At 54.6% G+C, this 14,652-nt stretch overlaps 1 protein-coding gene across 2 annotated transcripts; it reads left to right on the top strand.

The window, feature by feature from the left end:
- The first annotated feature begins 1,570 nt into the window (after positions 1–1,570).
- On the top strand, positions 1,571–13,732 carry NOL6 (nucleolar protein 6). Of its 2 annotated transcripts, XM_004004141.5 has the most exons (26): positions 1,571–1,760; positions 2,818–3,024; positions 3,112–3,228; positions 4,834–5,013; positions 5,343–5,511; positions 5,752–5,886; positions 5,974–6,137; positions 6,226–6,346; positions 6,552–6,610; positions 6,922–7,023; positions 7,216–7,331; positions 7,504–7,681; positions 7,840–7,962; positions 8,130–8,278; positions 8,428–8,503; positions 8,751–8,891; positions 9,002–9,119; positions 9,202–9,356; positions 9,447–9,610; positions 10,021–10,173; positions 10,399–10,496; positions 11,249–11,373; positions 11,497–11,586; positions 11,965–12,159; positions 12,275–12,376; positions 12,554–13,732. In XM_004004141.5, exons 1-26 carry the CDS (start codon positions 1,707–1,709, stop codon positions 12,701–12,703), a joined length of 3,441 nt encoding a protein of 1,146 aa, XP_004004190.3. In that variant the 5' UTR covers positions 1,571–1,706; the 3' UTR covers positions 12,704–13,732. The 2 variants fall into 2 exon arrangements, with proteins under 2 accessions (XP_004004190.3, XP_060265130.1); XM_060409147.1 differs by lacking the exons at positions 11,249–11,373; positions 11,497–11,586; positions 11,965–12,159; positions 12,275–12,376; positions 12,554–13,732 and adding an exon at positions 10,617–11,225.
- The last annotated feature ends 920 nt before the right edge of the window (positions 13,733–14,652 follow it).

Genomic DNA, 14,652 nt, shown 5'->3' on the forward strand with positions numbered 1-14,652 from the left:
AGTACATCATGAGAAACACTGGGCTGGAAGAATCACAAGCTGGAATCAAGATTGCCAGGAGAAATATCAATAACCTCGGATAGGCAGATGACACCACCCTTATGGCAGAAAGTGAAGAGGAACTAAAAAGCCTCTTGATGAAAGTGAAAGAGGAGAGTGAAAAAGTTGGCTTAAAGCTCAACATTCAGAAAACTAACATCATGGCATCTGGTCCCATCACTTCAAGGGAAATAAACGGGGAAACAGTGGAAACAGTGTCAGACTTTATTTTGGGGGGCTCCAAAATCACTGCAGATGGTGATTGCAGCCATGAAATTAAAAGACGCTTACTCCTTGGAAGGAAAGTTATGACCAACCTAGATAGCATATTCAAAAGCAGAGACATTACTTTGCCAACAAAGGTCTGTCTAGTCAAGGCTATGGTTTTTCCAGTGGTCATGTATGGATGTGAGAGTTGGACTGTGAAGAAGGCTGAGCACCGAAGAACTGATGCTTTTGAACTGTGGTGTTGGAGAAGACTCTTGAGAGTCCCTGGGACTGCAAGGAGATCCAACCAGTCCATCCTAAAGGAGATCAATCCTGAGTGTTCATTGGAAGGACTGATGTTGAAGCTGAAACTCCAGTACTTTGGCCACCTCATGTGAAGAGTTGACTCACTGGAAAAGACTCTGATGCTGGGAGGGACAGGGGGCAGGAGGAGAAGAGGACGACAGAGGATGAGATGGCTGGATGGCATCACCGACTGGATGGACATGAGTTTGAGTGAACTCCGGGAGTTGGTGATGGACAGGGAGGCCCGGCGTGCTGCAATTCATGGGGTCGCAGAGTCGGACACGACTGAGCGACTGAACTGATGATAGTATTGAATGAAAGTTACATTTCTTGAATTTTATAATCGAATTATGACTACATAAAGGACAGGGAAGCCTGGCGTGTTCCAATCCATGGTCGCAGAGTCGGACACGACTGAGCGACTGAACTGAACTGAACTGAAGAGATAGTCCTGGGGCTTCCCAGGTGATGCTAGTGGTTAAGAACCAGGCTGCCATCGGGCAGGAGACCTAAGAGAGGCTGGTTTGATCCCTGAGACAGGAAGATCCCCTGCAGGTGGGCATGGCAACCCACTCCAGTATTCTTGCCCAGAGGACCCCAGTGACAAAGGAGTCTGGCAGGCTACAGTCACTACGGTCGCAAAGAATGGGACAAGACTGAAGTGACTTCACACACACACACACACACACAAAATGAATAAACTCAAGACATATTTTGCAAGTAGAACTGACAAGATTGGTTAATTGATAAAGCAAGAAGAGGAATCACTTACGTAAACAAACCCTCCCCAAAACGCCCAAGCTAGCCCCTCCCTTTCCCTCGGTGTTCCAAGAAGAGGAAGTGAGGAAACGGAAACAACTGCCAAGTTGCCGGCAAGCTTCCGGTCTGCTGTCGCAAAGAGGCCGTAAATCGGAGAACTCTGTTTGGCCCCTCCCCCGTGATGGGCGGTCCTGGAGAGTGACAGAAACCAATGACGAGCGAGTCGTCGGGCACTCACCCAATGGCTCTGGAACTGGGCGGGGTTCTTTGCCATGAGGCTTGCTAACACCGGTACCCGCATTTCTGCCGCGGTTTGGGCATTTCTGCCAACGTGGGTAGAATCTCTTCAGAGCAAGTGGACTTTACACCCAAAGTGCGAGAGCAATACATGAGGGATGGGCCCCGCACCTGCGAGAGCGGAGCATCGCGGAACTGCTGGGGAGCCGGAGGTGGGCGAGCGGCCTGGGAGGAAGGGATGCGCAGCGTGCCGGAGACAGCATAACCTAACAGTTTGCTAGCGAGGGACACGAGAGTGGCCCCTTAGGGAAGAACCTCATTTCCCCCGATGCTTCCAGCTTAGGATACCGAGGCAGGGCTCGGTAGAGGGAGGTAGAACTTGGCTTTACTTGCAAAGTAGTAAAGCCTATGGACCGTCTCTGTTCGTTAGCTCTACACCTTGAAATTGAAGAGTCCCGCCCCATTCCCTTCCGCGGCTTGGGTTTTTCCCCTAAGTCTTTCTGGACCTTGGGCAGGATTTTCTCCCTTCCTGTGTCTAGTTTTGTGCTCCCCACGTGGTGGCAGTCCTGCTGCGCTACAGTAAGGCTCTTCCGGCTGTGGAACCATGGAGGGGGGCGGAGCCCAGGGCTGCAGGGTAGAAGGTTTGGGATCCCGCAGACCAGGGTTTGAAGCCTGCTCACAGTTTAATCATACCAACTGGAACCACAAGCTCAACGGAGCTTCGTTCAGGTGTTTGTTTTCTGTTAGGATTATTATAAGGATTGAATGATTTATTGAGTATATTCTTCAGAGCCAGTAGGCTTCATCACTGAGCACTTAATGTATACTGATATAGCCTATAGTAAGGGCTTGCTGGGGCAGGGGGTGCATGTGTGTAACCTGGCAGGATTTGGATAGAACAAGAGTGGAGTTGGTATTTGCGACGTTCCAGAACTAACTCAGCAGAAGAGAAAGTCTTGTTACTTGGAAGTACAAGGAGCTCAGGCATTGCTTCCAGGGCCCATTCAGCTACTACCCCTATGACTCCAAGCAGAGTTACGTGCTTGTGCTGTTAGATAGATGGGAACCCTCAACTCAAGGAGTTTTCAGTGTAGAGCTCAGTAAGTTCTTTTAACTAAAAATTATTCTGTTTTACACAATCTGATTCCTGTTCAAGAGAGACCAGGAGCAGGTGAAGCCTTTACCTGCATCTGGTCCTGGTGGCACGTCAGGCAGTGGATGCTGGATGTCTGTAATGTCACCCTGGCTTCTCCCTCTCATTGGCCATAGGTGATGGAGTCAGCTCTGGAAGGCACAGGCAAAGAGGGGAAGAAAGAATCCTTAAAGAAACGTAAGATAGCTGGGTCTCCAGGGGAGGGCCTCCTGCAGCCCGTGAAGCTCAGCCGGGCAGAACTGTACAAGGAACCTACCAATGAGGAGCTCAGTCGCCTTCGGGAGACTGAGAGTCTGTTCCATTCCAGCTTGCTTCGTTTACAGGTACTGTTGGGTGGTTGGGGCTTGGGTTAGAGGGATGAGCTGAGACCCTGAGGCTGAAATACTACTCTCTCCTGCACCATCTTACAGGTAGAGGAGTTACTAAAGGAAGTGAGGCTGTCAGAGAAGAAGAAAGAGCGGATTGATGCTTTCCTACGGGAGGTCAACCAGCGGATCATGAGGGTGCCCTCAACCCCTGAGACAGATGTAAGTCAAGTATTGGAGGGAACTGGAAAGCCCAGAAAAGGTCCTCAGGGACCTTGCTATTCTCTGAAGGGGATGGGGTGCTAGGGAGCTCGTTCTCACTGCTAGGAGGCTCAGCTGGGAGAGCAGTCACTTATTTGTTCATTCAGCAAACACTTATGTGCCTTGCAGTAGTTGTGTTCTTCGGATGTGTTGTGCTTAGTCGCTCAGTCGTGTCCGATTCTTTGTGACCCCATGGACTGTAGCCTACCAAGCTCCTCTGTCCGTGGGAATTCTCCAGGCAAGAATACTGGAGTGGGTTGCCATGCCCTCTTCCAAGGGTTCTTAGGATACATCAGTGAACAAAGCAGCCTGTGTTCTAGTGTTGGAATATGGACAATAATGAACATGACAAGGAAACTGTATGGCAGTGTCCGAAAGTGGTGGTAAGCACTATGGAAAAAGGAAGAAGGACACATTAAGGGGATCATATCAGAGGATGAGAGTGGTTGGCAACTTTAAATAGGGTAGTTGAGGTAGGCCTTACTAAAATGACATTTGTGTAAAGAAAGTGAGTCAGCCATGTAGATATTTAAGGGAAGAAGACTATTCCAGGAAGGGGAAACAGCCAACACAGAGGCTCAAAGGCAAGAATAGGTCTGGTACTTCTTTGGAATGACTGAAGGGAAGATAGAAGGAGGTCAGTTTAGAAAGGTAATGGAGGAAGTGGGTATATCATGCAGGGCCTTGTGCACCAGAACAAGGACTTTGAGCTGTTCCTTTGGGGCTTCCCTGATGGCTCAAATGGTAAAAAAATCTGCCTGCAATTCAGGAGACCTGAGTTTTATCCCTGGGTCAGGAAGATCGCCTGGAGAAGGGAATGGCAACCCACTCCAGTATTCTTGCCTGGAGGATTCCATGGACAAAGGGGCCTGGCAGGGCTACAGTCCACGGGTTGCAAAGAGTTGAATACAACTGAGGGATTAACACTTTGGGTGAGATGGGGATAACTACAGCATTTTTGTTTTGTTTTGTTGTTGTTTTGTAAAGTGATTTTGTGATCTAACTTCAGTTTTAAGAAGTTCACCCAGACTATTAAAAGTAGAATGGAAGGGAACAAAGATGAAATCAGGGAGACTAGTTAGGAACCTGTTGTGCAGTGATCCACTGAAAAATGACTCAGACTAGGATAGAGTAGAGAAGTGATCAGTGTCTGGATACCTTTTGAAAGTGAAGTGGGTGTTTTTTTCCTCTTAACCTGTATTCATTTATTTGGCTGCACTGGGTCTTAGCTGTGGCATGCTCACTCTTAGTTGCAGCATGTGATATCTAGTTCCCTGACCAGGGATTGAACCCACACCCCTGCACTGAGAGTGCAGAATCTTAGCCACTGGACCATCAGGGAAGTCCCAAAATGGGGGTTCTTAACAGAGATGAGTCAAGGTGATTTAAACGTTTTTAGCTTGAGCAGCTAGTATGGAGTTGCCTTAATAGGGAAGACATACTTAAAGGAAAATCAGGAGCTTGGTTTCAGACGTTTTCACATGTTGACTTTGAGATGTCTACTAGACATTAAGGGGACATGTTAGGAAGGTCATCAAATATGTGTCACTGTCTCTGTCCCTGCAGCTGACCAACCAGGCATGGCTCCCAGATGGGGTTCAAGTCCCTATCCACCAAGTACCCTATACTGTGAAGGGCCGTTTCCATTTCCTGCCCCCAGCCCAGGTCACTATTGTGGGAAGTTACCTTCTGGGCACCTGCATCCGGCCGGACATCAATGTGGATGTGGCACTGACCATACCCAGGGTAAGATCCAGAGTTTGGGTTGGAAAGGTCTGCCATTTCACCACCTACAAATCCTGGATCCCTTTCTTTTTCCCACCTCACACTTGCCAGAGGATTGAAATCTGAATTTTGAATCCAAAGAACAGACCACTGCAGTTGTCTTGAAGGAGCACCACTTTGCCTTCCTCATCCAAGATGTGGTGTTGCTGGCCTTGACTTTGGCATCCTCGCCAGCAGATGGGGTTGCCAAGCTTTGCTCTCACTTTGGCTTCATCTTGGCCCCCAAGTCCTCCATCAACAAACAGTTAGGCAACTTGGCCGTCTCTCTCTCTTCTCCTGACCGCCTCCAGGAGATCCTACAGGACAAGGATGGGCTGAACCAGCGCTACTTCCGCAAGCGTGCCCTCTACCTGGCCCACTTGGCTCACCACCTGGCCAAGGACCCACTTTTCGGCAGTGTTCGCTTTTCCTACCCTAATGGCTGCCACCTGAAACCCTCGCTGCTGCTGCGGCCTCACGGTGGGAGGACACACTGGGTGGAAGGCACAGTATGGGGTGATGGGCAGATCTGGTAGGGGAGGCACAGGGGTCTTAAGTCCATGGTGAGAGAAGACCTGGGCCTCAAGTCTCAGGGGGAAAGTATTGGGACCTCAAATTCTGAGGTGGGCAGGCATGGGGCCCTTATGTGGGGGGATAGTGCAGGGGCTTCTCTGACTCCAGGATGGCTGCAGGGTCTTAGCATCACCTGTGTCCCCCCAGGGAAGGATGAGCGTTTGGTCACTGTTCATCTGCATCCCTGCCCTCCACCTGACTTTTTCCGCCCGTGCCGCCTGCTGCCGTCCAAGAGCAATGTGCGCTCTGCCTGGTACCGAGGGCAGAGTCCTTCAGGGGATGGTGAGTAGACAGTGATGTCAAGGCTGGGTTGGAGGAAAGGGTATTGTGTGGCCCTCTCCTCTCACGGCTTCCCCTTTCCTCCCACAGGTAGCCCAGAACCCCCAACCCCCCACTACAACACATGGCTCCTGCAGGACACAGCCCTTGAATCCCATGTGCAGCTGCTGTCAGCTGTGCTGGGCTCAGCCTCAGGACTGAAGGATGGGGTGGCACTTCTGAAGGTCTGGCTGCGGCAGCGGGAACTGGACAAGGTGAGCTGGAAGTGGCCTAGTTACCCTGGGCCTTGCTGAGTGGTGGGCTGGCTCTGAGCTTCGGTTTCTCCATCCGTTTCTCTCTCAGGGCCTGGGAGGATTCAGCGGGTTCCTTGTCTCCATGGTGGTGGCCTTCCTCGTGTCTACACGCAAGATCCACACCACCATGAGTGGCTACCAGGTGTTGAGAAGCACCCTGCAGTTTCTGGGTGAGGCAGCTGGACTCGGAAAGGCCAAGGGTCCTAATCATCCCCATCAGGGATCATTTGTTTTATTGTCCTCAGACAGAGGAGTAAAGCGAACCTCAGAGGTAGACAGTTGCAGTCACCTGCCTGGAGGGTGGGTGTCACGGGGACTGGGTCCTTAGAAAGGGGGATTCCTTTTGACACAACCACCTTCTCTGGTTCATTTCAGCCAGTTCAGATCTGACTGTCAACGGGATCAGTTTATGCTTCAGCTCAGATCCCTCCCTGGTGAGTAGGGCGGTGCTGAGTCTGGTCTTCCAAGGTGGTGCTAGTGGTAAGAACCCACCTGCCAATGCAGGAAACATAAGAGATAAGGGTTTGATCCCTGGGTCGAGAAGATCCTCTGGAGGAGGCCATGGCAACCCACTCCAGTATTCTTGCCTGGAGAATCCCATGGACAGAGGAGCCTGGTGGGCTAGTCCACAGGATCACAAAGAGTCGGGCATGACTGAAGCGACTTAGCACACACACACAGGTCTGGGCCCAGAGCCCTGAAAGTTAAGGCCCAGCCCTGACTGGCTTCTCTCTCCCTCTCCCAGCCAGCCCTGGCTGACTTCCACCAGGCCTTCCCTGTTGTCTTCCTGGACTCCTCGGGCCGTCTCAACCTCTGTGCTGATATCACTGCCTCCACTTACCACCAGGTACCAGTTGTCTCCCACTGTCCTGAGTTCCCCCAGTGTCCCAGCCCAGCCCCTGTCCCTTCTGCCAGCACCAGGACACCAGCAACTCCTCTCTAGAGCATGTCTCTGCGTCTGGGCCCTGGGTTCAGTAAGGGGAGAGAGCAGTGCTGGTGGTCTCACATGGCAGGTTCCTTGCTTGCTCCATGACCCCAGGTGCAGCATGAGGCTCGGTTGTCTATGGCACTGCTGGACAGCAAAGCTGACGATGGATTCCAGCTGCTCTTGATGACTCCCAAACCCATGATCCAGGCTTTTGACCACATCCTGCAGTGAGTTTCAGGGTGATACGTCAGTGAGTCCTGTTGCCTCAGGGCTAGTGAGGGGTCTGAGATCTTCAGACTGGTGCTCTGGTCGATCTCCCTAGTGATGGCGGGGGTGATACCTGGGGCCAGCAGTACTTGATGCCCCCTCTTTGTCCCTCCGTGCCCCAACACCTCCCAGCATCCGTCCGCTGAGTCGCCTGCAGGCAGCGTGTCACCGGCTGAAGTTGTGGCCAGAGCTACAGGATCTTGGTGGGGACTATGTCTCAGCGGCTTTGGGCCCACTCACCACCCTCCTGGAGCAGGGCCTGGGGTCCCGGCTACAGCTGCTGGCCCACTCTCGGCCTCCAGTCTCAGAGGTGAGGTGGGGTGGGTTGGGGAGTTTGTGGGACTGAGAGAGGAGGACCCTGGGACCCAGGGGATACACAAGACGCCCCATCTTATGTAACTAGAAAGGGGGTTTCCTGACCCAGCTGGGGGGCACTTGGACTGAGCTCGGCCTCTCTACACCCTGCAGTGGGACATCAGCCAGGAGCCACCGAAGCACAGAGATCCGGGCGTCCTGACCCTGGGGTTGCTCCTCCGGCCTGAGGGGCTGACCAGTGTTCTTGAGCTGGGTCCTGAGGCTGACCAGCCTGAGGTGAGCAGCTGGGGGTCTCAGGGGTGATTTTGCCCTGTCTTGGGAAGCTCGGCGTGTGTACTGGCAGGAGTAGGGAGGACTATCCTCTTGCCACCTGACTCGAGGCCTGTCAGGTTTCTGACAGAACCCCTTCTTTGTTGATCTCTCCCACCATGTCTTCTCCCTAGGCCGCCGACTTCCGCCAGTTCTGGGGCTCTCGCTCCGAGCTTCGGCGTTTCCAGGATGGAGCCATCCGGGAAGCTGTGGTCTGGGAGGCTGCCTCTATGGCCCAGAAGCGTCTCATTCCCCACCAAGTGGTCACTCATCTCTTGGCACTGTGAGTGTTAGCATCTGATTGCCAGGAGGTGGGCATGGGCTGTGGAGCCTTTTAGGAGGCTCTGGCCCAAGCTTTTGGGGTGAGCTGCTCACATCCAGCAGCTCTCTCCCTGGCCCCCAGTGCCCATACTCTCTGTGCCCCTTTTCTAGCCACGCTGACATTCCAGATACCTGTGTTCACTATACGGGGGGCCTCCTGGATGCACTGATCCAAGGCCTGAAAGAGGTGAGGGCCCTGGTTCAGGGCTGGGGTCAAGGCTAGGGACGGTTGGGCGAGTAGCCTGTGTGGCTGGATTTGGGGAGGGCGCGAATAGGGCTGGAGAGTCCCCACCTCCTTAGCTAGGTTGCACTTCCCTGAGTGTCCAGCAGGGGGCCCTCTGGCTCTGCAGCAGCAGCCTGAGCCAAGGCTGTATCCCAGTTGGTCCGGCCCTCCTGTAAGGTCCTGCCCTCCTGATTGTGTTTTCTCCCCTCAGACCTCCAGCACCGGTGAGGAGGCCCTGGCAGCTGCAGTGCGTTGCTACGATGACCTCAGCCGCCTGCTGTGGGGCCTGGATGGTCTGCCGCTGACCGTGTCTGCCGTGCAGGGAGCTCACCCTGTGCTGCGCTATACTGAGGTCAGGAGCAGGGAGCCCTTTCCACTGGGTGACACCCCCCTCTGCTTCACCCATCCAGTTCTCTCCCTTCCAGCTCCCCGTCCTCTTCCTCAGCCTCCCTTCTCCCACAGGTGTTCCCACCAACCCCAGTCCGTCCAGCCCACTCCTTCTATGAGCAGCTGCGAGAGCGGGCCTCACTGTTGCCCCGGCCTGACAAGCCCTGCCCAGCCTACGTGGAGCCCATGACTGGTGAGGGAGCTCTTGCAAGGGGCTGAAAGGGACCGCTCTATACCCCAGGCAGTAGACTCAGGCCTCTCCCTCTTCTCCACAGTGGTGTGTCACCTGGAGGGCAGTGGGCAGTGGCCCCAGGATGCTGAGGCCATTCGCAGGGTCCGTGCTGCCTTCCAGCTGCGCCTGGCAGAGCTGCTGACTCAGCAGCATGGGCTGCCATGCCGCGCCACAGCCACGCACACCGACGTCCTCAAGGTTAGGTGGGCACTGGGCGGGGATACAGGGGGAGAAAGGGACAGGGCTCTCAGGGTGCCCCATCTCCCATCCCCTCCCCTCTTCCAACAGGATGGGTTTGTGTTCCGGATCCGTGTGGCCTACCAGCGGGAGCCGCAGATCCTGAAAGAGACGCGGAGCCCCGAGGGGATGATCTCACTGAGGGACACCCCCGCCTCCCTCCGCCTCGAGAGGGATACGAGGCAGTTGCCCCTGCTCACCAGCGCCTTACATGGGTAGGGCCACCTGCACAGGCTCTCATAGACACTCTTCCAGTCCCATCCTTCTCACCTGGCCATCTGTCTGGAGAGTTAGGCCAGTTAGGGATATGAGTGCTGGGCTGGAGTCAGGCAAGTGTTAGAAGTGCTAGGATTCTGGCCCTGTCGCTTAACTGGCTTTGGCCCTTGAGCCCACATCCTCCCACACACACACACCTGATTTTTCTCATCTGTAAAATGGTAATCATGCTAGGAACAACCTCTTGGGGTATTAGGAAGACATGAGATCATACATGTATGATCATATAGCACATTAACACAGAGGCCAGTGTTGGGTGAAAGTTAAGTGAACAGTTGCAATCGGCTGAAAGTCTATCCTTGGGCCCAAGTGCCTGCACCCCACCGCCTCTACCGTCTTCTTCCCACAGGCTCCAGCAGCAGCACCCAGCCTTTTCGGGTGTGGCTCGGCTGGCCAAGCGGTGGGTGCGTGCCCAGCTCCTGGGTGGGGAGCTTACCGATGAGAGCCTGGACCTGGTGGCTGCTGCCCTTTTCCTGCACCCTGAGCCCTTCACCCCTCCCAGGTGATGCCCTCCACCTTTCCCCTGGCCAGGAAGTTCCCCTGGGGTCAGCTGTCATCCTTCCTGCTTCAGTCCACATGGGACAGGTGGCCGAAACTAGGGGTAGAAGGGGTTCTAAGACACCCGCATCCCCCGCAATCCAGACTAAGGGCTCTAGGCTCCCCAGACTGTGGGGGGCTGGGCACATGTGGCTGGGCCCCTGACACTTTGCTCACTCCTTCCTCTCAGCTCCCCCCAGGTGGGCTTCCTTCGGTTCCTTTTCCTGATATCAACCTTCGATTGGAAGAACAACCCCCTAATTGTCAACCTCAACAATGAGCTCACTGGTAAGTGGTATGATGAAAGACAGACTACCAGAAGAACTATCTTTTGTGGGTTGCAGAGGCAGGCAGACAAGGGTTTTCCCTGTCAGTCTGTTAGGTTTTCTCTCTGCTTACCCCACCCAGGATGTCTACTCCTGATTCTGGCTGCCTAGGGGTGGGGAAATGTTAAGGAGGAAGAGGACCAGATCCAGCCTTCAGGGAGCTCTGAGACTGTGGAGATGTGGTTTGCCCACGTGATGATCAGAAACAGAATGCACTGGGGGCAGTGAGCAGGCTACCTAGGGGACTGTGGAGGGAAGAGGAGAGAAGAAGGACCCTGCAGCCCAGGTCGGAAGTCTTAAGGTGGGGGAGCAGGGAACTGTGCAGGTGGGGGTTGCGCCCAGGCCTCAGAGTGCGAGTGATGACTTCTGTTTGTAACGTGAGGAGCTCCTGGTCCCAGCAGAGAGGAGGGTGTCCGCTTTCTAATTCCCCAGGTGTGTGGGAGCCCAGGGGAGGAGGGGGCCAGGGGCAGGCCTCAGCTTGTGCAGGCCCGGAAACTAGACCAGGATGCCAGGCAGTGGAAAATTCTGCTTCTGGGCCCAGGCTGGGAGTTTACCACCCTGCCCAGTTGAGCCAGATGCGGTGTCCCTTTCATCACTTAGGCCATGTGGGGGATGTTGGAGACTCCCTGTGGTGGGCACAGTGAGAGGACTTGGAGCAGTAGGGGGTGTCTGGGGAGAGGGGTCAGCTGACCCAGGACCCCTTCTAATTCACAGCGGAAGAGCAGGTGGAGATCCGCAGCGTCTTCCTGGCAGCCCGGGCAAAGCTCCCCGTCATGGTCATCGTTACCCCCCAAGATCGCAAAAGCTCTGTGTGGACACAAGATGGACCCTCGCCCCAGGTTTCATTGCATTCCTGCTCCCAAATGTGTAGTTTTCTTCCTCAAGGAAAAAGCAGGCCCAGCCTGAGCTAAGAGAGGCCCGTAGTCAGGTCTGACCTGCGTGACCTGTGTGTGCCTCCCCAGATCCTCCACCAGCTGGTGGTCCTGGCAGCCGAGGCCTTGCCTGTCCTAGAGAAGCAGCTTATGGATCCCCGGGGGCCTGGAGACATCAGGGTAAGCCCCTGACCCAGACTGACTCTGGGGGCTCATGGGGCTCTGCCTTTGAGCCATGGAAGCCTAGAGTTCTCGGGCCCTTGTTCGGTGAGACTGAATTCAGAGAAGGCACCATAGCTTCCCACGATGCCTGGCTGTGGGCTGGAGGAGGACTGTGGCCCCAGCTTCGCTCTTGCAGCCCACCCCACAATCCTTCTGTGGAACCCAAGCTGCCACCAGCTAGGCCCTGGTGTTCCCACCTTGAAATGAGCATTTGGGCCCCTAATGGGGGGTCAGACAGAAGGGAAGGAAGGAAGCAAAGTGGGCCTGTGGAGGGGTTTGTGGTCCAGTTTCCAGCTCCCCAGTGGGCACTGCTGAGCCCTCCCTGCCCTTCTTCAGACCGTGTTCCGACCACCATTGGACATGTACGACGTGCTGATCCGCCTGGCTCCCCGCCACATCCCCCGGCACCGCCAGGCCGTGGACTCACCGGCTGCCTCATTCTGCCGGGGCCTGCTCAGTGAGCCAGGGCCCTCCTCTCTTATGCCCGTGCTGGGCTATGATCCACCTCAGCTCTACCTGGCACAGCTCAGGGTAGGTCCTTGAGGGCTGGCTGGCCCTGGGGAGGAGGCTTCCAGGTGAGCTGGGGCTGTGGCATTGGCTCTCAGGTTCCCACTTGTAGTCTTTTTCCTGTCCTGCCCTTTCCTAGGAGGCCTTCGGACACCTGGCTCTTTTCTTCTATGACCAGCATGGCGGAGAGGTGATCGGTGTCCTCTGGAAGCCCACCAGCTTCCAGCCCCAGCCCTTCAAGGTGAGCTGGCTGGTGACAGTTGTCTGTTCGTGAGTGTGCATGTGTGTTCTGTGTGGGCGTGTGTGCCTGTGTGTGGCTCCACAGGTGACCCTGTGTCAGGTGTGAAGCGTATGTGTCTTGGTGTCTGCATATATGCCTTTCATGACACTTCAATCCATATGTCTCTGGCTCCCCCAGGCCTCCAACACAAAGGGACGCATGGTGGTGTCTCAAGGCGGGGAGCCAGTGATGGTACCCAATGTCGAAGCCATTCTGGAGGACTTTGCCATCCTGGGCGAAGGCCTGGTCCAGGCTGTGGAGGCCCGAAGTGAGAGGTGGACCGTGTGACCTCCAGCCTAGGAGCAAGCTAGATGGACAGACCTCTGGAGCAGATGTCAGTGGCGTGACCACCCTCACTGTGGATAGACCCTCCAAGGAGGGCTTGCTGGCCCGAGCACGCTGACTTGTCCCCAACAAATCCCCGTCCTGATTTCCTGTCTGATGCCCCAGCACTGGGACAGGGGCCGTGGTGGCCCGTGCAGCCCCCTGGACCTGACTAGAAGAGGACTGGGGTCAGCTCAGAGGGGTCACCGAATGAACCCAGGAAATCCAGCTACTTGTCAGCCTGGCCTGGGCCTTTTGTTCCTTCTCAGGTTGCTCCTAGAAGTCCAGAGGAGAGACTGTGTGCCCAGGGCTGAGGCTCTGTCCCCACCCCTCTGCCAGGATGTGGGCCTTGACCTCAGGATGCTCTTCACTGCAGCGTCAGGGCTTTTAAATGGGGCCCAGAGAAGGTGTGGCACTGCCTAAGGGTCATAGGGCGGCAGCACTGAGCAGAGGAGAGGGGGCTTCACTGGATGAAGAGACCACACTGAAGGGCCACAGTGCCCTCTTGTATTGGTTCCGCTGCTTCCCAGGATGGGGACATGGAAAAGCACGGAAAACAGGAAAGGGCTGGGTGGGCGAAGTGGCGAGAAGGACTGGTAGTCCCCCATCCAGGAGAGAGGCAAAAAGCACTGAACGCTGCCCTGGCCTCTGGTGTTGGAGGCTCCATGCTCCCACCTTGGGGGTGCAGAGGTGAGCGGGACCAAGACCTGCTCTCCAGGAGCTCCAGTGCCCTGAGGGAGGGGGTGCTGCTTCCTTTCAGCCTGGTCCACACCCCCCCTCCCAGCAGCTTCTCCCTAATCCTGGCTGTTTTTCCAGATTCAGCTCAGTGACTCCTCCTTAAACCCTTCCCTCGCCCTCAGCCTAAGGTGCTCTTCCTCTGAAACATCAAAGCAATTACTGTCCATTGACTTCTCTTCACAGTCACAAACAGTGGCATAAACTCTTCTCTTGTCTTAAATTCTGATTTAAAATTAAATCATTTTAAGTTCCCTATGGCTTCGGCTTTTCTGCCTTTTCCACATGGTTTTGACCTTGTCTCCTGCAGGTCAGCTCTTTGGGGGCAGGAAACATATTTGAACAGATTTCATGACGGCTAGTACAGTGCTCTGCCCAAGCAGGATGCAGGTGTTGGCAGAAGCGACCCCTGGCTCAGGCAGATGGAGGGCAGGGCAGGCCTCCAGAAGACTTCAAGGAAAAGAGAATCCTGATTTGTGATCTCTGCCTAGAATGGGTAAGGTTTTGATGGTGAAAGGCCTGAGAAGTAATAAAAAGTTGATGTTGGGACTTCCCTGATTTGTCCAGTGCTTAGGACTCCACAGGTCTCACAGCCAAGGGCCCAGGTTCAATCCCTGGTCAGGCAGGGAACTAAAATCTCATGAGTTAAGCAGTGCGGCCAAGAAAAAAAAAAGTCAATGTTTATTGAGTGTCTACCTAATAAGGGCTGGGTGTGCTTTGTTATTTTCCATATCTTACATAAGGAAATTGATTATACAATCATACCAGCCCTACGAAGTACTGCTTTTCCTCATTATCCTCATATTCTGAGTGAGGAAACAGGTTCAGCAACAGGCGGGGGCCTGTTTGTAGAGGGACTTTGATGCTTGGCTAGCTGGCTTTATCCTCAAGATGCTTAACCACATACGGGAACTCTGATTTCCAATTTTGTCCCAGTTCTGTCAGTCTGTGAATCTGTGTTGATCTCTGCCTGTCACTGTCGTGAGACAGCTTGGTCTGGGGTTGAAACTAGCATAGGGAATACACTGATGGACTGTGTGAACCGAGGTTTATGTCCATCTCCCTCCCTGTGCCATTCATGAACTCCAGACTTCAGTGCACCAGGCTGGATTTTCAGGGAGATGCCAGAGATGCAGTCCCAGCCCTCACAGAGTCCCGCAGTCTGTGGTTGTCCCTGG

Source organism: Ovis aries, chromosome 2, assembly GCF_016772045.2.
Source record: "Ovis aries strain OAR_USU_Benz2616 breed Rambouillet chromosome 2, ARS-UI_Ramb_v3.0, whole genome shotgun sequence".
NCBI lineage: Eukaryota > Metazoa > Chordata > Mammalia > Artiodactyla > Bovidae > Ovis > Ovis aries.

What these genes read in the sequence shown, in the direction of transcription:
- NOL6 (XM_004004141.5), top strand. Translation starts at nt 1,707, where the DNA reads ATGGGCCCCGCACCTGCGAGAGCGGAGCATCGCGGAACTGCTGGGGAG. An exon ending in GCTTTTGACCACATCCTGCA is followed by an intron (nt 7,332 to 7,503) that starts GTGAGTTTCAGG and finishes AACACCTCCCAG; the next exon opens with CATCCGTCCGCTGAGTCGCC. An exon ending in CTGTGCTGCGCTATACTGAG is followed by an intron (nt 8,892 to 9,001) that starts GTCAGGAGCAGG and finishes CTTCTCCCACAG; the next exon opens with GTGTTCCCACCAACCCCAGT.